Source organism: Solanum lycopersicum, chromosome 10, assembly GCF_036512215.1.
Source record: "Solanum lycopersicum chromosome 10, SLM_r2.1".
NCBI lineage: Eukaryota > Viridiplantae > Streptophyta > Magnoliopsida > Solanales > Solanaceae > Solanum > Solanum lycopersicum.
In genome coordinates this window covers 63637466-63659943 of record NC_090809.1, presented here as the reverse complement: position 1 = coordinate 63659943, position 22478 = coordinate 63637466, and the positions used below count along the sequence as shown (strand labels likewise).

The following is a 22478-nucleotide window of genomic DNA, read 5'->3' as shown; positions in this document are numbered from 1 at the left end:
GAGACCTCGTAGGGACCATGAATGACCAAAAATTGCCTTGAAATGACAACCACCTCTAAATTTGAAGCTTATTTTAAAAATATGTTTTTTTTTCATATATATATATTTTTATTTGTTTATTATATTACTTTTTGAAATGTTTAATATCTATTTTGTTTATAGAATTATATAAATAATTTAACATATTACATTTATCTAACCTTTGCTATTAAATAGTATTTTCTTTATTCATTTTTATTTGTCGTATCGCATTTTTTAAAAGTTAATTTATTTATTTTTAAAGTTAAATTAGATTACATTGATTTGATATTTTAAACATAAAATTTAAATTTTTAAAAATTATATGAAAAGTACTATACAATGTAATATTTTGTATATCAATATGATTAAAAAAATATATTATAAAACATTAATTAAAATGATTTTTTTTCATCGAGCAATAACGATTATAAAAACTAATTTTTTATTAAAATATTGGAAACGCAGTAATTTTTCTTACGAGAACACTATTGAAGTATTATTATTATTATTTTTATTGACTATTAAATTATTTTTTTATTGACTCCATTTTGAACAAAAAGATAGTGAACAACAAGTTCAATCACTTGAAATCTCAAATAAATATTTTGATAAGGACAAATAGAACAATATAAATAAAAAGAAAATACAAAATGCAAAAAGGAAAAATAGAGCGCATGTACACGTGATGAAATTAGGGAATTCTGCCGACTGAACATCTTTTATCTTAAAATAAATATCATCTAAAAAAAAAAGATTTTATTGTAAAATAATAATGTTAAAGTATTTAAAATAAAAATTATAGTATGTTTTTTCTTTAATTATATCATATACTTTATCGTTCTAGACAATTGTTAAGTATATTAGTCATGCATCATCAAGCACCCACGTAGCACACTTATCACGTAGCACACTTATCAAGCTAGCAGAATACTTATGACATTCGTCTGTCGTTGTTTAGTGTGTCTTCGACACCTTTATCCTCCTTATATATGTTTAAAAAGACTTATGTGACAGGAATAGATATGATTTTTTCAGAGAATTTAATGAACATATACAATTCAAATATGCACGAGCTAAGGTATAAACACACATTAGCTTTTACAAATTACTTTTATATTTATAAAATAAGACCGTAGTAAATTATATACATGTATATATATATATGAAACAATGATTGACATGAACATTTTGTCATACTATTTTAGGGTTGCGTATTGGTCGATTCGATTTAATTTATTGATTATGAATTTTTAAACATGTTAAATCTTATAGAATCATTAAGCTATTGACTTATTAGTTATTTTTTTGTTGACTTTTTATCATAATTGATTTAAAGATTTGATAAAAAAAATATAGTGATTAACATTTAAAAATAAGATGACAAATTAAATGAATCATGCAAATGAGTTTTTACAAATTATGTCTTTCTCAAAATCAACACTCTCACGTTGTAGAACAACCAAGAGTTTGGGACTACTAGCAACGGAAGTAAAAAGCTAATCTCTAAATCAAGGATTTTTATATACACAATGATATAAATATAATTTTTTAACTTACTTTCAGTTGTTGATTAACCTATTAAGAAAAACGGTTAAGAATCGATAATTCAATAACAAAATTAAAATTAAATTGTGATCAAAACTACTAAATTAATAACTTATTATGAATAAACTAATAAAAAAAATTCAATTCGAATTATCGATTTCGACTAAAATTGATTTTTGTTAAAGGTCGTTTATGCTTCCATCTGCTAATCAGCCGCAATCACTACAATGCGGACTTGGTTGTCGGCACATGCAACCATTTTATGTGTAGTTTTTTTTTAAAAAAAAAAATTATTACGAAAGAATAAAGAAAAATATAGTGTGGTTGAAAATTATTATGCATATGCTAACACAAAAATTGATTATGAAAAATTTATAACAGATGAGTTTATTGAGTATCTGAATTGTTATATTAGAAAGAAATATATATTACATAATTTTTTTTAAAATAATATATTTATTTATGGCTAAACTCTTTTTGGGAGGAACATATTTTAGTTCATTGTTTTTTATAAATTTAGAAAAGTATTAGTATTAGCATCTCTTTCCATCTCGTATTACGTTATCTAGAAAAATATAAATAAAAAAGTTTTTTACTAATTTACATTTTAACTCTTTTTAGTTCGTCTATGAGTATTTTATCTATCTATATAAAGCGATGTAGAATTTTTTGTTTGAACTTTTATAGTTAAATAGCACATTTGATATCTTACTAATTAGGAGAACCAAATAGTATAGATTTAAAATAAATACTAATAGAAAACATTTACTATATGTAAAACGTTATTGTGCACTTGACTTAACCAATTTTATTTCTTTTGTCACACGAAAATAATTTAATTTAATCTAAATCTGAATACACATCTGAATATTAAAATGTTGTCTCTGAAATGAATACTCGATTATTAGGATCGTTTGTTTTTAATATATGAATGTACATATGAAATTAAACGCTATATCAATAAAATATTATAAAAACCTCATTTTAGTAAAATAATTTTTTTCCATAGAATATAATATTTTGAATATTTTTATCATAATAAGGTAATATGATTTATCTATTAAGAATTTAACATTAAATTACATCCCTAATAATTCTTTACACTCAAATACTTTGAGAATCTAATATAATGCAATGTAAAATATTTAATATATAGAGTAGTAATATAATGTTTATGAAAACATTTTATTTTATAATGAACATTTGTTATTGTTATCGATCATATAATTAATACTTTCTTATTTTCTGAAACTATGCTAAATATTATATTCACGAATCATTTATCAATTCAAATATATTGATTAATTTATACAAGCAAAAGGCGTATATCAAGTTAGTAAGAAGAAACGAAATTATAAAGGTAAAGCATGTAGATTAATTAAATAAGAAAAAAAATTATGAGTTATTGTGATGTAGTTGAATTAAGATAGGAGTCTTATTTTTTTTAGTCTGAATGATGTTAAAAGTGTGTTAAAATCTTATTCATTCATATGCATTCAGATCTATTAAAAGACTTGTAAGAAAAACTAAAGCATACAAACTTAATGAACTGAATCTAAATAATAAAGATTTAATCGTAAAAAAAAATCCACTCACTCACTAAATACAAACAAATAAGACCTAAGTTCCATAAATAAAGAAACGTACAAGTAATGAAGACTAATACTTTTTTTTTTTTAGAAATTATATGAATTTTGTATCTGTTCGAATATCTTGTTATGAAATGACATGACAAGTATGTTAATGTGACCCCATTTGACCAAAACTCGTGTATGGGTGTTACTATTTCACGTGTTTTTAGCTATACCACGATTTGACGTACAATTTGTTTTTTTTACACCTACTACTATATCGAAAAAAATTACTTTTATCTGTTTTAATTTATTATTTTAATTCTTTTTACCTATTTTTAAAATCTAATTTTAACTTTGAAATAGAATATTTAAAATTATAAAATTAACATTATTATATCCATTAGAAAAATTAAATTTTATACTAAATAAAAATAAGATAAATAAATTAAAAATAAATTATAGATTAAGATGGTCAGTATATTTGACTTCGTTGAAAATTTTTACTATATAAATAAAAAATTATAGAAATTATATATATTTAAATGACATTCTTAATGAAAATTTTAATTTTACTATCATCGTATTATTATGTAAAATTAATTTAAATAAATAAAAATTTACTCCAACAACATAATCGTATCAAAAATCCAGCTAGCGAGGGACCTAGTAATAAAAGTTAGCAAGTTCATCACGGCGCCGGAATTGAACTATAGTCTTAAATTTTTGTATATAAATATGTCTCAAAATTATCACTAACATTATCCTCATCCATCCATATAAAAAAAAAAACACAGACACAAAAAAAAAAACTTCCTTTATATTTGTTCCTTCGATACTAAAAAAAAATAATTATGAGTTTTTTACAAAGTTGGTCTGAGCCAATAGTTCGTGTTCAATCTTTGTCCGAAAGCGATATTCAAAAAATCCCTAATTGTTTCGTAAAACCACCTTCGAACATACCATTTAATATCATGGATACGAAAATAACAACATCAGTTAACTTACCATTAATTGATCTCGAAAATCTTAATTCCTCAAATGAGTTTGTTCGCAAGGAAACAATTGACGTGATTTTCAATGCGTGTAGGGAGTGGGGTTTCTTTCAAGTGGCTAACCACGGGATTAGCCACGAGCTGATGGAGAAAACTCGTACTAATTGGTACGAGTTTTTTCAACTTTCACTTGAGGAAAAGCAAAAGTTTGCGAATTCGCCAGCGACTTATGAAGGATATGGGAGTCGTATTGGTACGGAGATTGGTGCTAAATTGGATTGGTGTGATTATTTCTTTCTTCATTATCTTCCCGAAGAGTTAAGGGATGAGAATAAATGGCCTCGTATTCCGATTTCATGCAGGTATATATTATTTTATGTCAAATTAAAAAAATATTATATAAAATGAAATAAAGAGACCGATACATTTTTTTTTTCTTAGCGACTATAAAATATGAAATCATGATTTGATATTACATCAAACTAATCATTATAAGCGTAACATATTTTTGCATGTAAAATTTAATTTTGTCACTTGATCATGTTTAATTGTTATCCACTCTCATCTATTTTTATTTCGCCAATCAACTAAATTAAGTTTCTAATATCATTACAGTAGTTGAAAAAAATTATTATTATTCCACTAAAAAATGTTTAGTGAGTATTTTAATAAGGATATTTTCATTAGTTCAAATGAGAAACGTAAACATAGTAATGTTTTTTCATACTAAAGTTTTTCACTATTTCAGTAGAAATATAATTTTCCTCATGTTTTCAGTGAGTTGATTTGATAGAAAATAAATAGAAAAAAACAGATTTTATAGTATAAATTTCACATTAATTCGTGATGAGAAAAAACTTTGTTTGTAGTAACGTTAGCATTATACATTTTGCGTATGCAAATTTTTTTTCTTTTTTCTTTTTTCTTTTTTTTAATCTATAATTAACTACCATTTCTTATGATTTATCAGGAATTTGATCTCCGAATATGGTCAAGAATTAGTGAAATTAAGCAAAAGATTAACTACGATTTTATCGATAGGCCTTGGATTAAATGAGGATTATATACACCAAAGTTTTGGAGGAAATAATGAAACAAGTGCATGCTTAAGGGTAAATTTTTACCCAAAATGCCCTCAGCCGGAACTTACACACGGCCTCTCTCCCCACTCCGACCCTGGTGGCATCACCCTTCTCCTCCCCGACCCCGATATCCCCGGCCTCCAAATCCGTCATGGCAATAACTGGTTAACTGTTAATCCGATTCCCAATGCCTTCATTGTCAATATCGGAGATCAAGTTCAGGTAACTTATACATCTCTAACTTTTATTAGCCCTTTTAAAGCTAAAATAGAATATATAATTGACTTTTATCGACAATCATAGTAAAATTATTAAAATTTACTCACTTTAATAGTAAAGTAATTAACAAAATGAACAAGACTATTTTCACCATGTTAATATAACTTAAAAGACTACTCATCAAGGTGATTCTTTTTTTTTTTTTGTTATAATAGAAATAAATACATTTAATTTACTTCAATGTGACAAAAAAAAATTTCTATTATAGTGTGTAAAGTCCAATGACAATACACGTCAACTATTCATTTTTTAATTTTATGTCAAAAAAGAAATGTTTTTAAATTTGGAAATAATTTGATTTTACATTTTCCGTTTTACTTTTAATTGACGAGAAGCTTTTATAATCGCAGTAATGTTATGATATATTTAAGTCTTTAAGATCACAAATTTCAAAAGTCTCACCATCACAGAAATATTACTACAAAACTATTATTTCCTTCTTAAATTTCATATTATTAATTCAAACTATGTCATATAAACTGTGTCACGTTGCATCAGGTGTTGAGTAATGCAATATACAAGAGTGTAGAGCACAGAGTAATCGTGAATTCGAAAAAAGAGAGATTGTCCTTGGCATTCTTTTATAATCCTGGAGGTGACAAACTCATCAAGCCTGCAAATCAACTTGTTACAAAAGATTGTCCTGCTTTATATTCTCCAATGACCTTTAATGAGTATAGATCTTTCATTAGAACAAAAGGTCTTACTGGAAAATATCAAATTGAATCACTTAAGTCCCCTAAATAATTTTTTATAATTATGTAATGTTCTATTATTTATTATTTATATATGTTCATTGCTTAATTAATGTACAAGGTAAGTTGGTGTCTAGCATGCTTTCACTTTCTTAAATGAGAAAAAAATTAAAGTTCTTTAGATTAAGTTTTCGTAAAACAAATAAGAAAAATTAGTATTCATGAGATCGACCCATAATTCAAACTTGCTAAATTGAGAATACATTTTCTACTTTTTTTAAAAATAAAATAAAATAATAATGCCCAAAATATTTTTTATTGGGTACTAGAAAAAAAAAAACAAGAAGAAGCCACTTTTGTGAAAATATGTAGTTATTACATATAGAGTGAAATTTGAAGTTAATGGATTATGAATTTGCCACTAACTCAGAGCTTATTTTAGTCACTGCATTCATAATTAAATATTTATGTATAGTTAATCTTTTGAAGAAGAAAAAACAAGTATTACTCGTCCTGCCTCTAATTACTGGTCTAATTTTTTATTTTTATTTGTTCATTTTGACAAATTAAAAAATGACAATTTTTTTTGTCTATTATACCTTTAATTAATTAATTTTGACTAGAAATCTTAATTTTTAATTAATCTACTTCAAAGTTCAAACTAATAAGGGTAAAATCAATATTAATTGAATTTTTGAGGTGTTTCACACCCGTTAAGAAAAGCAGATTAAGACATAAATTGAACATAGTTTTTTATTTTTATCCTTATTAATTATTGTCAAATTTATTGATTTCATCACATTGAAAATTCAATAAAGAATAAAATTGGAAGAATATTTTAAAAATAATTTTGAACATTGAACAATTAAATTAATTTTAAAAATAAAAAATATCTCAAAAATTTAACTAATATAAAATGAAAAAAATAAATATTTTTAAAATAAATATTGAAAGTGAATGAGGGAGCAGTTATAACTGAGCATTCAATACAAATAACCAGATAAGATGAGTAACTTCACAATCGATACAGTCAAAGAGTATTGGTTGGTACACTTTTAAAGATTTTATTTTCTCATTTGTACTTTCAGGATAAGCTTTTAATTTTTAATAAAATACTTCTTTGGAAAAAAGAAAAAAAAAACATGATTGAATCCTCTAACTACCATTTCATAAAAGAAATTTGGAAAAATAAATTGATTATTATTCCCCGTCCTTATTTGTAAAAATACACGTCATAATAATTACTACCTCCCTACGTCTTATATTAATTAATCATCTAATAGAAAAAAATCGTCTCATAACTCATATTAATTGTTCATCTTATTAACAACTTTTATTTAGCATTAGCAGATGGCAAACAGAGTGGCAGTTGGCCAGTAATATTAATCCAGCAGACCTATTATTTCCCCATGTGGTTGGCTATATGTTAAATTGTTGCATTTAATTGAACTTTTTATGGCCTTGCACCTCTTAATTGATGTATTAAATAAAGTATGGTACATTTGCTGGATTTATTTAAAGAATGACCTAAAATTACAAAGCATTTAATTTTAAAGATATTTTCGGATCAAATTCAGATCTACGATGTGTCTGAAGTTGGCATAGCCAAGCATTACTATCTTGTCTACGACAACGAATCCAATATAATCCCACAAAATAAAATCTGAAAAAGATAGAAATAGAGAGATTATTTTCAATAGACTTTCAGCTCATGTCCAAGAGAAAAATAACGTAGAAGAAGACAGTCATGGCGAAATACTGACAAATCATCGTAAACAAAACGTGTGAACTTATCAAAGTGAAAATACGAGAAGTTGTTTGTGAAAATTATAGGCAATTTTAGAAACAACCAAAAGAGCTGTCAAACTTCCAAAACTTGATGTTTTGCTTTCTACTTACATCATTTTGGTGAAGAAATCTAAAATCAATGGCAATCAACAAGCTAACAAGGGTTCAAGAAAAATTTAACAAACTTCCTATATATTGGACATTGAAAATGGATCTAAAAGGGGTCATGGCGAAGTCGTTACCATTAGGATCCCCAATACATAATGCTGTACTATCTATTTTGTTAGTTGCCAAAGCATATGAGCCTTCTTTCTAATTCATGAGGGAACTATGGTCGGTGCCGCTTCAAGTTACATGCAGGGCATTTATACTGCTTTATACCTTCAGCTTTAGCAGGTGTTATCTTCACGCACTTACCATGGAACCATTTCTCGCAGATATCACAACCAATCCAAAATTCATCAGCATTGTAATGCCCATCACAGCATCCGCAAAGTGTTTCACCATGTTCTTCTTCATCCTCGTCGCAACTTTCATCTGCCAGCTTTGCAGTGCTTTTAGACTGAACATCACTTGTCCTCTGCAGAAATGGGAGAGCAGTTATTTCGTATCCGAAGAAAAAAGATAATACTAGATCAGGACACAGAGAGAATCTGAATCTCCAATAGATCGAAGCACAAGGAACTTAATTAACGAGCATCAACAACCTGATGGTACCTACCAACTCAGGAAGAGAAAACAACGAGAAGATATTGTTGAAGGATGTCTTTTCTTACCTGTATACTACCACGGGATTTGCTCCCATTCTCTGCACTAGGCTTGTCTTTTATGGGCCTTCTTTCTGCTATGACTTCAAACACAGTGGGCAAATCGTTGATCAAGCTGTGCAGACGCTTCCTGAGCAGGAAACAACAGAGGAAAGTTAGGATAATCTCTTACGTGCTTTTTCTTTATACAACAAAACACCCATTGAAACCCCAAAGTGGAGTATGGGAGGGGAGGGTAGACTGTATGCAAACCAATCAAATGCAACCCTCCCCTTTTTTTCTAGCTCGTAGAAATTCACTTGATTACTATTACATCACTTCATTTTATTTGACATTGTTCGACAGGACATGGAACTTGAGAAAAGAACAAAGATTTTTAGAACATGTGGTTTTAAACATTCTGCGGCTATAAAAGCATGCCATCAAGAGTAATGGTTAGTCTAAAGTTAAATTGCTTGCAAGTAAAGAAAAGTGTCATTCTTTTTGGAAAGAATTCACATTAAATGAAAGATAGTACTAAATTTAATCTAAACAGACTCATTGAATACAAATAAAGTGGAGATCAACACATGTCTAATGAAGTTTAGAGCAGAAATGAACACTGTCAAATCACTTGTTTATGGATCCACATGGACAAGAGAGTGAGACTATATGTTGATTCACTTTCCTACTCCAAGTCTCCAGACATCCACCACAACCAATTGGAAATTTGAATACTTAATTAGCACATACAAAAAGAGCCAAACTAGCCAACCCGCATACAAAATGGTGGATAAATACTAAAGCACAAAAAGGATAGAGCAATTTAAAATTTTCTTCTTGAAGACAGTAAACAGTGTCTCGATTGAAACATAACAACAACAACATATCCAATGAAATTCCACCAAGTGGGGTATAGGGAGGGTAGAGTGTACTCAGACCTTATCACTACCTCATGGAGGTAGAGTGTTTCCGAGAAACCCTCGGCTCAAGTGCACCAAACCCAAGAAAAAGAGGAGGAAAACAACGAAGAAAGTATAGCAGATAATACGAAAAGCAATGTAGAACCTACAGGAAAGAAACTATACCCGCAGAGTATGATAATCAAAACACAATACAAAACATATGATGATAGATAACAAAAGCAAGGCAAGACAACAGCCTACTCCTGCTAATCTTCTACTCTAATACGCGAGATCCACAACATCCACTCTGTAGCAAGATGAACTATCAGTGTTCCATAAATGAAAGAGCGAGTAGTTGATGAGCAGACTTAACAAATTCAAATTAGAAGTTGTAGCAGACACTATCTCCAAAACAGAGATTAGTCTCCTTGAGGGTAGATAATTCATGAAAACTAGAATCAATGAACAATCTGATCTTTTTTCATAGACTGTGTGAGGGATATAAACAAATGTTATGTTCATTAAAGATCAGGAATATGTTTTGCCTACTTTCTGTTCATGCAAAAGAACAAGGGTTATAGATAGAAGTAAAATTAAGTCTTGGAAGCGGTAAAAGCACGAGAACATGTAATCCTAATTGTTGAGGGATAGTCTTAGTGAAGTACAGCCTTCTAGCAAACTGTTGCGATCCACTGTTGGACAAACAAGACAATACACACGATCAATTGAAAGCATCCAATCCACCCAATAAGAAATATCTCCAAGCGAACACATTTAGAAAGAACAATCATCTGGATATGAAATTGGCTCATTTCAAAGTCCAGATAAATAGGAAACCGCAAAACTGCAATATGATAGCATAAAGCAGCTAATGATCTGTCAGAGCACTCTTGCCACATAATAATTTCTCAACTTTTTGCACTTCAACATTTCCATCTACACTTAAAAAGGGAATAGATGTTCCTTTTCCAATATTTACTCATAGAAACCCAGTTTTCCGGCCAACAGATATGTAATGATGCCCATGCAACATGAACACATAACATAGGAAGAATTTAGACAGTGCTCCAGAACGTATGGATTAATGCTAGCCGTGTCATATTAGTTCTCTTACATGTATGAAATTGATGTTAAACATAACTCTAAGTCCTTATTCAAAGGCATACTCTACCAGTCCCAATTTAAGTGACTTAGTTTGATTGGGCACGAAATATAAGAAATAAAGGAATATTTTTGAATTTTATGGTTTTAAATTAAATATGTGTCTAGTCCTTGTTAATCTTGTGGTCACAAACTTGCTATGTTGAACGTTGGAATTGAAAAACTTCCTAAATATAGAAAGAGACACTCTTTTTGGACAGGCCAAAAAGGAAAGAAACACGTAAATTGACACGGAGGGAGTACTAATAACATCAGTTACAAGCAATCAAGCATAAAGGTCAAACATTTTTCATAATGCCTATTCTGTATATGAGATGATATAGATTCCTTGCATCAAGTTGCAGTTACGATTTCCCATGAAGTCTAGAACGATTGCAGGACAAAAAAGAATTAATGTCATGTAAGGAGACTTTCTTATGAATTCTAAGCAAAAGAGAAAATCATCAACATTACAGTACCAATTTCACTTTAAATGTGTAGTATAATAAAAGAAAAATAAGAAACAAGATAGCCAAAAAGAAATCGGGCTAATCTGTCATCCGTGTTTATAATGACAACTTGTGACACTTTCCCGCTTAAGTTACCTTCCTCAACGACTACAATATTCAATCTTATCCCGTTAGCATCATCAAGATTGGACAATTGTCTACTTTCCATATAGGACTTCAAAAGGATAACAAGAATCATATGTGAAGGGGAGTTATAACCATAACAATACATAATTATATATTAACTATTTTAAAGCTCCTACAAATAATATCATCTGCCATCAGTAAAATATATCAGAGAGTAGGAGTTTTTGAGGTATATGCACATCTACACTAAAAAATTGGTGGAAAAAGAACCTACATATATAGAGTTCTTTTCACATCTGATTAAATTAAATTATCTCAATTTTGTAAAAAATAGACGAGTACCTTTCATTTTTGTTAAGACGAGCTCCAAAAAAGTAAGCCACAGAAAGCAACCAACAATCACTATGCACAGCAACCAATGAAAGCCAATCTATACGATTCATCCCATCCCTTGCAAAATTTATCCCAAGAGCTGGCTCTGGGAGTTCAGGTGGAACTTCGTCAGCTGGAAGATTGACTTCCCATGTTTCGTTCGGATGTCCATACAGACACAAATTTTCCTTTTCTACAAAAGAGATGCCAATGAGTTTAAAACAGAGAGAGACGTTAACGCAAGACAAACTTAGAACCACAACATACTTTTAAAAGGAAAAATATTGAAGAAGTCACAGCAGGTTCAGTAAAAGATATTTCACAAAGATCAACTTTGTTATTTAAGCACTACTTCATCCCTAGTAAATACTTGTCAAAAAGATGGCATCTTTTTAAGAGAAATTTGTTCTTTAAGGACTACTTCATCCCTAGTAAATTAATGCAGACAGTTCCTGATAAAATCTGAAGATCATTGACCAGCAATAGAGGTAGAAAATGGTGGTTTGGCAGGACTCTGGGCTAAAAAGGTCTAAATCAGTAAATGGGTCACTACCCGACCTGCCCAGAAATAAGTTCGGTAGAGATGGTTGGGTCAAAATGAGTCATAACCCTACCTAGATAACTGTTCGTACAACATCTCGATGTGATCCCACAAGTGGAAGTCACACAGCCTCGTGAAGATAGAGAGGTTGTTCCCGGTAAGCCCTCGGCTAAAGCAAGCATATCAAAAATCAAGTATGTAAAGCAAATACAATAGCGAAGAAGTCATGCTTAAAACAATTAAGAAGGGAACAACTACCAACAACAAATAAAATGATAACTAAACCAAAGAAAAAACATATATTGATATGGGAACTAGACAACACTCGACTACCTACTAATCCTCGACTTACATATCTTCCTCTCTAGGATCATGTCCTGACAAGATCGAGTTGCTGGTGTATCATGTCCTATCTAATCACCTCACCAAAACTTTCTAGGTTTACCTTTACCTCTCTTTATACCCACAATAGCCAACTTTCCACACAGACCCAATTATTAGTAAAACTTTAATTTGTATGTTTTTTTAACAAACTTCACTGATTAAAAAAAAAAAACTTCTTTTTTATAGCTATACTTATCATATCAAACAAAAAAAGTTAGTACATATTTTTCAAGCCCTAATTTGTCACTCCCTACTTCTGCCCCTAATTCTCACTTTAATTATTCCTAAACCTCAAATATCTCAAACTACTGCAATCCCAAGCCAAAAATATAAATTCGATCTATAAAGCAACAAAAAAATCAATAAAATTGAAAATTACCTGGATCACACATATGAGAAAACTCTTCCACATCTGAAAAAACACAAAAACAATTTCAAATTCATCAAAATAAACAAAAATTACAGGCAAAAACATGTATATATAAATATATATATATATATATATGAAGAAGTTACCATAAGTTAAAGCACGAAGTATCCCAGCACGACGAGCACTATAATCTTTGAAGATCTCTTCTACAGTCCTTGGAGTAGAAGAAATTGAAGCCATATTTCTCCAAATAAATAAAAATCAAACTGAAATTATCGCTAACAACTAAAGAGGAAAATTGAGACATAAACCTATTGAACACAAAAAGAAGAACAACATTGAATTAACGGCGTGTGGTGAAAAGGACTATTTTGGTCCCAAAACAAAATTGGTATTTATATTTTTTTTTCTATTATTATTTTAATTTAATATTTAAAAGTTAAAAAATTGAGTCTATTTGGATTAATTTTTTTTAAAAAAAAAGAAAAATTAAGTCAATTAAAAATAAAAAGTAAGAAAAATAACTTAAACTAATCTTCAAATAAAATTTATCTTAATCTAGTTAATATCTGAGGAGTTACATTTTTATAATGATATTGTGTTGTCTTTGAGATCCACCAAGTTAAATTATAATTTTTTATCAATTATTTCACACTTATTTGAATCGATTATACTATCTTCATAAAATAAGAATCTAAACAAATTTGTATACACACCGCTATTTTTAGAATTCACTTTCAAAATTATATGAGGTATATAGTTTTTGAATAATCATTTTAAGAAATAGCTCATATATTTCATATAGTTGTCATTTGTTTTTGAATTATACTTTCGTCAAAGAAACTAGTTATTTTTTATGAAATAAATTTTAAAAAATATTTAAACTATATTTTTTTAGTTTCATATTTAAATTATAGATACTGTAAGTTTCATATCTAACTAACCATTAATTAGTTTGATCATAGTGTGTATTATATTAACGCTTTTATTTTAAAAAAAATTGTCAATCATACTACACATGAACAAAACATTCACCTTGACAAAATTAAATAAATTACTAGTATTAGTTAAATTAAATAAAAATTTATTGCCTCGAAAAATAGCACTCTTTTATATTTGGTACACAAGTAGAAAAAAATTCTAAAATTTTATGTATATATCTGATTCAAAACAAGAAAAGCGTAAATAAAATAAATAAATTAGGAGCCGAGAGTTAAATAAGATAGTGTAGAATTTATATTTTTTTGAAAATAAAAATATCAAAGATTTGGGGGAGGAGGGGAGGTGAGTGGTGGAGTGAATTAAGAAATAGTTTAAATTTATTTTTAATAAAAATTATCAATTCAAGGGATAGTAATACTTTGATTTTTATTTTTTAATTAATACTAAAATTTTATTATGTAATATTGATCAAGATGAAATATTTTATTCATGTGAAATTTTATGTGTCAAAGATTTTTTCAACGAAAAAGAGTACTTCACAATTTACACACAATATTTTAAATATAAAACTCTAAAAAATCAACAATTTACTCAAATTTTATCAACCATAATCTATTTCTAACATGCGGAGAAATATCATAATCATTATTCCATTCAAATGTATAAAATAAAATCTTAAAAAAATTTGTATAAAATAAACCACAAAATGAATTGAAACACTATTTTGAATGAAAGATGGACCAATATCATAATCATTATTCCATTCAAATATTAATAACTTTCCATAATACACTGTTACATAGAAACATTCCACAACAAAGCAAATTAAACCCTAATTCCTAGAAAATGGCAAAACCATCGTAGGAACATTTATTGGATACTCTTTTGCAAAAGAGTTTATCTAGACACATAAAAAAAAATGAAATTGACTAGTACTTATTCTAATGATTCTTGTATATTTTTATTTTATTGGATAGTTTGGTGCATAAATCATCCTGTAATAATAGAAATTTGAAATAATTGTGTTTAAAAGATGTAACATAATTATATTATTCTAATTTAACTTGACATGAATCAGAAATTCCCGTTATTCTGTTAATACCCTCCATCACCTTCTCATAGTAAAAATCATGAGGCTGAATCCCATCAAACTCATCAGGCATTTCTTCCCAATCTAGGGTTGGCTCCCAATTTGCCTCTTTGATTACCTTTGTGATTTTTTCAGACACAATCTCACTTCCCCTTTTCGTTAAATGCATTCCATCCCTACAAAAACAAATTCAAAAAACCCCATCTTTTCATAATAATTATTGTAAATTGATTGTTAAAAAGTAAGTATTTTAGGACAAAAAAAAAAGAGAAAAAGAAATATTCTTGTAACACATGTGATAGTGTATGTTATAGGTCGTTTGATCCAGCTTTTAGAATTTATTTATTTTAAAAAGTATTTTTTTGTGTTCTTTTTTAAAGACTATCAACTTATATTTAACTTATCAATTCCTGAAAAACTTTTGCTGGTTTATGCTTGATCAAGGTTCCAAAATTATTTCTTATATATAAAAAAATGTAATATTTCCAACTACTGAAACACAATTTCTGTTACTACTCAAAATCACTTATGTATATATATTCTCATAAAAGTTTGGTTAAACACCTTAATTCTCTTATATGTACTTTTAAATTGCTTAGTAATTTGATCAAAATGATACTTATTTTGAGACGAAAAAAAGTACGTATTAGCAGAATTTTGATTACCAGAAGACTGTATCCAACCAATCAGAAGGTTCCTGGAGGGCTGACCAAAAATCAATATACTTCAAGCCTAGTTCTTGGGCCAATTTGATACCAGCTTCTGAGTATATACGACCTCTCTCATTTGTTCTACCTAAATTACTCCTAAAAATAAAAATGAGAGGATTGAATTAAAATTAAATATATCAAAATAAATTGAGTTAATAAATAAACAGATTATTGATCTATTTAAAATAATTGTCTGACATGGTTAGTGTGACCTGCAAAATTAAAAATCTATTTTAATAAAAATGAAAAAAAATATATTAAGGTTAATTACCCATAATATTTAATAATTTGTTCCTCGTTCACCGCAGGAGCGGTTAACATAATTACACGTGTGTTTTTGGAAAGGCCCTGCAAATTTTTATTAGAAAAAAAAAACAAAATAATTAAGTTGACATCAAATTAATTAGCTTACAAATAATGATTTAAACTTAGAAATGTTGTAAAAAAAATAAATTTACCTTGATATGAAGAATAATTTTCCTCATATTTTCAACATATTCATCAATAGGGACATTAGGGCTATTAGGAAAATCAGGATCTGTTGAATCATTTCCACCAAAATAAAGTATGACTAGAGAAGGCTGAATTTTATCATTCTGCATGTGAATGAACCAAATTAAAATTTCACATAAAAGAAAAAAAGTTAAAGAAAAGCAAATATTATATGTCCTTGTTTAAAAAAAATGATCTAGTTTAACTTGAAACGGAGTTTAAAAAAAAAAGAAGATTTTTTAATTTTATAGTTCTAAAAAAAGAAATAGGTCAAATAATCTATTTACATAAAAATTCACGGTAAAAAAAAAGGTTCCTTTAAAATATTAAAAATTGTCAATAAACATTTCTTTTTTTGAACATGTTATGTAAAAAGTAAAAGTCAAACTGTTGCCAAAAAAAGGAATAGGTCAAATCTTTTTTCAACAGACTAAAAAGAAAATAGAGTCATTTATTTTTAAACGGAAGGAGTAATAAATTATACATCAACTAACAAATAAGGTCTAAACTATTTGTTTAATTCTAATGAAAACACTTATTTAAATTTATGCTTTCACATTTGAATAAGAGATTTCGAATTAGATCTTCCTAATTGATAACCTCCTTTAATAAATGACTATTAGAAATAAATATTTATTCACCACGAATTAATGAGAAATTAATGTGTGTATTATAAAACATGCTTTTCCATCTCATTTTCGTCAAATAATCTATTTACATTCACGGTAAAAAAAATAAAATATTAAAAATTATTAATAAATATATCTTTTTTTTTTCTCACCGATTAAAAATCAAAACTTTACGAGAATAACCACATATTTTTCAATAGAAAAACAATGAAACATACCGGTGGAAAGACTTTGCTCAAAATTTGAAGAGCATTTCTTGAGGTCCAACCACCATATCCACGAAGTGATATATCGGCCTATAATAATATAATATATTAATCAATCTTATGGCATATTTGAGTAATAGAAAACTCTTTAATATTTACGAGAAATTTAATCTCTAATAAGATTAATTTCTCTTATTCAATTTAAAAAAAGTCATAAATATCATCTCGAACAAGTATTTCATTTGCAAGTCGATGGATGATTTTAATTTTTGAATAATATTGAATAAAATATATAAATAATGTTGATGTACATTATATAACAATTTTTTTAACACAAATAATAATACCTTACGAGCATAGCGACCAGTAAGATAAGCGCCCCAGCCATCAAAAAAATAACTTAGCTGCACAATTGATGAACCAAATAGAACGAACAATGGACGATTTGGTCCTACCTTTGACTCACTCATTTTGTTTTTTTTCTCTAAGTAAAACAATTTTCGTTTTTTTTTAATGATACAAACTTCTTAATGTAGCACTTTGTATTTATAATGCAAAATACCTACATCAGTCCCTAAATTATATTCAAAATATTCTAATTTTTAATAATTATTATAATTTTGTCTGTCTTAGCAGCAATCTCAAGAAGTTTTTAAATTTAAACATGTTGTTAATTTCTTAATACAGCTGGTTGCTTTGAATAAAAATATTACTCTTATTAGTAAATATTTTTATATATATAATTTATTTAATTCTAATTTTCCACATGAATGTTTAAGTCACAAGATTAAAAAATATTTTGATCTATTTTAAATTTAAAATTATACGATTCAAATGAGCAAATCATAATTTATAATCAAAATATCATATAAGATGACAAATTGATAAATCTCATGTGTAAAAATTCCTTTTATGTATAAATATTCGCAATTACAAACTTTTAAATAAATATAATCTTATAAAAATTCACTATTCAACAATAATTATAACTAGTTATCTTTTAATATAATCTTTATTTAATATAATACGAAGAATTTCTTTATTCCGAATAGGAGCATCTTTTGTACATGATATAAACTTATAATCAAATTTTATATTGTAAAAAATTAAAATCGCAATTTAAAATCCCATCCGTACAAGAGACGAGATTAATTAATTTCTTCCTCCATAAATTCATACCAATAAAATAATATTTTGTGCATCTTCATGTTTTAGGTATTAGCTCACCTTTACTGACCAACTTATTATATATTAGATACTAAGTTTTAATACATCAATATTCTAAAAGTTAAAATTTAAATATGTTGTTAATTAGTTAATACACCTTGCCATGTGCCCATTTATGATTATTATATTATGAGAAATATAATTGTAGTTTTCTAAACCAAGAAATAATATGGAAAATGAGAATAAATTATTGTTACATATGATGGATGGATAAGAACATATAATTGCATCAATATCTCAAGCTTGTTCTAATATATATCTTGAGACGATTCATTAAAAATTTAGTTTATCAATATAATTATCGTTTAAAAAATTTATATTCTATAAAATTATTTTTTACACTCCAAACAATTGTTAACATTTTTTTACAGAATAAAATAAATATTTTTGCAAAACAATTATTTGAGGTGTAAAATCTTATTCTATTTTACAAAATTAAAATTAAAAAAATAACATGAACAAGTACTTCTTTTAACCGCAACAATATAGATAAACCAAATTTTGTAATCAATAAGATAAATAATTTTTCTTTAAAATATAATAACATATTTAAGTTTTTTTCTCAATTAAATAAACAAAACAAAAAAGGAACATGTGATATGAAACATTACATCAAAATAATGTCAGTTTTTTTTTTTTAAAAAAAAATAAGATAAAATAAAATTTGCTCATTGATTATTAATCTTCCTTATTCGGTAAAAGACGAAAACGGATAAATAAAAAAGTAAAAAATATTTTACTTTTTAAATTTTGTAACCTGTTAAATTTAACAAGTTGAATTTTATTTTTTTATGTATAACTTAAGGACTTATTTAGCAATTTAATTTAATTTAACTAAAAGAGATTTACTAAGCATATGGTCAAACTATGAGTTCGTCTAAATTCATAAATCTTGACTTAAGTTATATACATGTTAAAGAAATCATACATTTGAAATAGATTTTGTATTTGATAATCTGATAAACATAGTAGAGTTATGAATTTGAATTCATAAAGTCTAAATTTTAGATTCGCATCTATTTATGATTCAAAATAAAAGAAAATTCAAATATAAATATATGCGCAAATTAATTAACGGGGATTACGAGTTATATTATATCTAAGCTTCACAATGCTTCCGCCCATTGCATCTTTACTATCCACGCGCTTCTTAAGCATCTTGTATACACTATTTTCTTAGTTTCAAAATAAATAATATTTTAGAGTTTCAGGAAGAAATTAATCCCATTTTAAAAAAAGTTGCCCTTTTTTACATAACTAAAGAACAATTAATTTTTCTTTGACTATGCGTAAGTAAGTAAAAATATTCTATATTTTTTAGGATAGAATATTATTTCAAGAGAAAAGATATATTAGAAACACCACTTATTTAAAATGGAGAAGGTGAGCAGGTTTTATTTATTTTTATTATAAGATTAAATTTTTTGAATCTGAATATATGATTTAATATTTTATAAAGTTTATATTAAAAGCTAGGTGTTTAGTTTTGAGTAAATATCTAAATACCAAAATACGGTGTTTAAATTTAAATAATAAAATAATTATTATTTGTTTTTAATATTTGAATATGCATATGAAATTAAATATTATATTAGCAAGGTGTTATAAAATTTTCATTTCAACAATAAATATTATTTTTTTGATTAAAAAAATATCACTGTCATCAAGCATAACATAAAAAGAAATGTCGAATAAAAAGTATTTTATAGGTACAATATAATATCAAAAGTTCCATAGTTATGATAAATACTAGTTAAAAAAAGGGATAATGCACAAGCACCCCCTCAACCTATGCCCGAAATCTCAGAGACACACTTATATTATACTAAGGTCCTATTACCCCTGAACTTATTTTATTAATATTTTTCTACCCCTTTTCGGCCACTATCTTGTGGGCCCAACATTGGTTGATTTTTTTTTTCAAGTTAGTGCCACGTAGGCCAAAAAGGGGTAGAAAATTACTTATAAAATAAGTTCAGGGGGGTAATAGGACCTTAGTATAGTATAAGTGTGTCTCTGAGATTTCCGGCAAGGTTGAGGGGGTACTTGTGCATTTTCCTTTAAAAAAATAATAAATAAGGTGTCATATTATCAGTGCCTAACATATATTTTCGCTAATTAGAAAAACTAACGAATTTTTATCTTTTTTTCGATAACCTTAATCCAATTTTTTAACTTGTGAACCTCTAACGTCATTCATTCATTTTTTTTTGTAATAGACACTTTTACAAAATATACTAACACATGTACTGTATTAGACTTTTTCCATCCAAGTCCATCTAATTTTTCGATACATCTTTAAATATAGATGCACTATTTTTTTATATAATAACTCTAGAGCAGTAATTATCTTTCTCATCAATTTCCAATTTAGGTAAATAAGTTATTCTTCTTGTCAAGAACTTTTTTTTAGCTGAAACTGAAGATTGGGATGGAGAATTATTAAGAGCTCCATTATTTTTGTCACCAACTAGTTCAATAAATGGTGTTTGATTGAGAAAAGAGATGAAGGAAGTTTATCGTTGTGAGAGCAAAAGTCACACAAAGATCGAGAGAGGCGATACAATATTATTTTATAACTTATTAAATAAGTCTGAATGGTGTTAAGACTCTCCTGTATATCTAAATGTTTAGACCTTTTCAGGTCTATTAAGAGTTTTTTTGAAAAAAAAAAGAAGAAACAAATGGACTTAATGGGTTGAATCTGAATCATTAAGACCTAAAAGTAAACGCACTTAATGGATTGAGTCTGAATGATGAAGTTTCAGACCTCCATTAAGTGCAAACAAATGAGTATAACTCATTAACTAAGTTTGAATGATATTAAAACTCTCCTGTATATCTGACTGTTTAGACCTTTTCGGGTCTATTAAGAGGGTTTTTGAAAAAAAGAAACAAATGGACTTAATAGGTTGAATCTGAGACCTAAAAATAAACGCACTTAATGGTGAATCTGAATGATGAAGTTTCAAACCTCCATTAAGTGCAAACAAATGAGGCTTAAGACTTGAGCAATTTTATTATTTTTCATTCTAATTTATTTATTATTATACTTTCTTCGATAATTTTAATTGTTATGTCATGATTTTGAAAGTCAATTTGATAAATTTTTCAAGTTAAATTAGATTACATTATTTCGATATGTTAAACAAAATAAAAAAAATAAATTCAAACACTATACAAAAAATACTATAAATTGTAGTAATTTATTACATATAAATATGATGAAAAAATACATCATTAAATGTTAGTCAAAATTTTTATAGTTCGTCTCTGAAAAAAATCATGACAATAATAATGGATGAAAGGAGCGTATTTTCCTGTTTATTAAGTATTATTGGGATATGACATATTTTATAAAAATATTTAAGGACATAACTGAATGAGTACTATTTTTTACTATTACGATTTTGATTATTTTCAAACTATTCTACTATAAAATATAAAACAAATAAAAATCCTCATTAAATAAAGAATAAATATGAAAAATAATTAGGTAACTTACAAAAATCTCACTAATTTAAGAGTTAATTACTCAGATATACTCTAGTTAACAATATTACAAATCTTACAGATTTCGGACTTCAAATACATGTATCTGACGTGTGCAGATATGTCTCAATATATAAATCTCAATCCTCAGATCTATTAGGTTAAACTTATGTGTAATTTTTTCATTCACATGAGATCTTACTCTCCTCGCTAGCCTCTCTTTTTTGTGGCTCGCTTCTCTTACTATTTTAGTGTATATAATGACAAAAATATATATATTTATGTGTATTTAACTTGAAGTCTGGTATAAAATTAATAATTAGTGAAAAAATATGTAATTATTTTAAACTATTTATAGAATTTACAAATATAGTAAAAATATTTGTCTAATTATGTATTTTTTCCAAATTAATTCTAAGAATTCTCTTAAGTTACTCCCTCCGTCCCATTTTATGTGACATTATTTCCTGCTTGGTCAGTCCCAAAAAGAATGTCACATCTCCTTATAATGATAAATATTTAAAGGTATAATTCTTCTTTTACCCGTGTTAGTCCACTTAATTTTAAAAAGTACTTTAATGCATTTATGAGGAGAGAAAAAAATGAGTTAACTTTTGAAGGACAATTGATAAACGATTTAAAGTTTTTATTTATTTTTTA

General features: G+C 27.1%; 3 protein-coding genes across 3 annotated transcripts; 1 reads left to right on the top strand and 2 right to left on the bottom strand.

Annotated features, from left to right (window-relative positions):
- Nucleotides 1-3892: 3892 nt before the first annotated feature.
- Nucleotides 3893-6324, top strand: LOC101246681 (jasmonate-induced oxygenase 1-like). The gene is made up of 3 exons (XM_004249609.5): nt 3893-4494; nt 5103-5436; nt 5992-6324. The coding sequence occupies exons 1-3, from the start codon at nt 3992-3994 to the stop codon at nt 6238-6240; spliced, it is 1086 nt and encodes a 361-aa protein (XP_004249657.2). The 5' UTR covers nt 3893-3991; the 3' UTR covers nt 6241-6324.
- A 1678-nt stretch (nt 6325-8002) lies between these two features.
- On the bottom strand, nt 8003-14695 carry LOC101262577 (PHD finger protein ALFIN-LIKE 2). The gene is made up of 5 exons (XM_004249575.5): nt 13177-14695; nt 13040-13072; nt 11706-11928; nt 8753-8873; nt 8003-8556 (listed from the first exon to the last, which is right to left on the bottom strand). Exons 1-5 carry the CDS (start codon nt 13268-13270, stop codon nt 8305-8307), a joined length of 723 nt encoding a protein of 240 aa, XP_004249623.1. The 5' UTR covers nt 13271-14695; the 3' UTR covers nt 8003-8304.
- Nucleotides 14695-17613, bottom strand: LOC101257230 (GDSL esterase/lipase WDL1-like). Its single transcript, XM_004249772.5, has 6 exons — nt 17447-17613; nt 17112-17189; nt 16231-16368; nt 16044-16120; nt 15728-15868; nt 14695-15238 (listed from the first exon to the last, which is right to left on the bottom strand). Exons 1-6 carry the CDS (start codon nt 17567-17569, stop codon nt 15022-15024), a joined length of 774 nt encoding a protein of 257 aa, XP_004249820.1. The 5' UTR covers nt 17570-17613; the 3' UTR covers nt 14695-15021.
- Nucleotides 17614-22478: the final 4865 nt, after the last annotated feature.

Bases quoted from the DNA above. Each gene is read 5' to 3' on its own strand.
- LOC101246681 (XM_004249609.5), top strand. From the start codon at position 3,992: ATGAGTTTTTTACAAAGTTGGTCTGAGCCAATAGTTCGTGTTCAATCT. The intron at 4,495-5,102 runs GTATATATTATT...ATGATTTATCAG, and splicing joins CGTATTCCGATTTCATGCAG to GAATTTGATCTCCGAATATG. The intron at 5,437-5,991 runs GTAACTTATACA...ACGTTGCATCAG, and splicing joins ATATCGGAGATCAAGTTCAG to GTGTTGAGTAATGCAATATA.
- LOC101262577 (XM_004249575.5), bottom strand. From the start codon at position 13,270: ATGGCTTCAATTTCTTCTACTCCAAGGACTGTAGAAGAGATCTTCAAA. The intron at 11,929-13,039 runs GTAATTTTCAAT...TCTCTTTTGTAG, and splicing joins TTCTCATATGTGTGATCCAG to AAAAGGAAAATTTGTGTCTG. The intron at 8,874-11,705 runs GTACTCGTCTAT...TTTCCTGCTCAG, and splicing joins CGTCTTAACAAAAATGAAAG to GAAGCGTCTGCACAGCTTGA.
- LOC101257230 (XM_004249772.5), bottom strand. From the start codon at position 17,569: ATGAGTGAGTCAAAGGTAGGACCAAATCGTCCATTGTTCGTTCTATTT. The intron at 15,869-16,043 runs GTAATTAACCTT...TTTTATTTTTAG, and splicing joins CAAATTATTAAATATTATGG to GAGTAATTTAGGTAGAACAA. The intron at 15,239-15,727 runs GTAATCAAAATT...TTGTTTTTGTAG, and splicing joins TGGTTGGATACAGTCTTCTG to GGATGGAATGCATTTAACGA.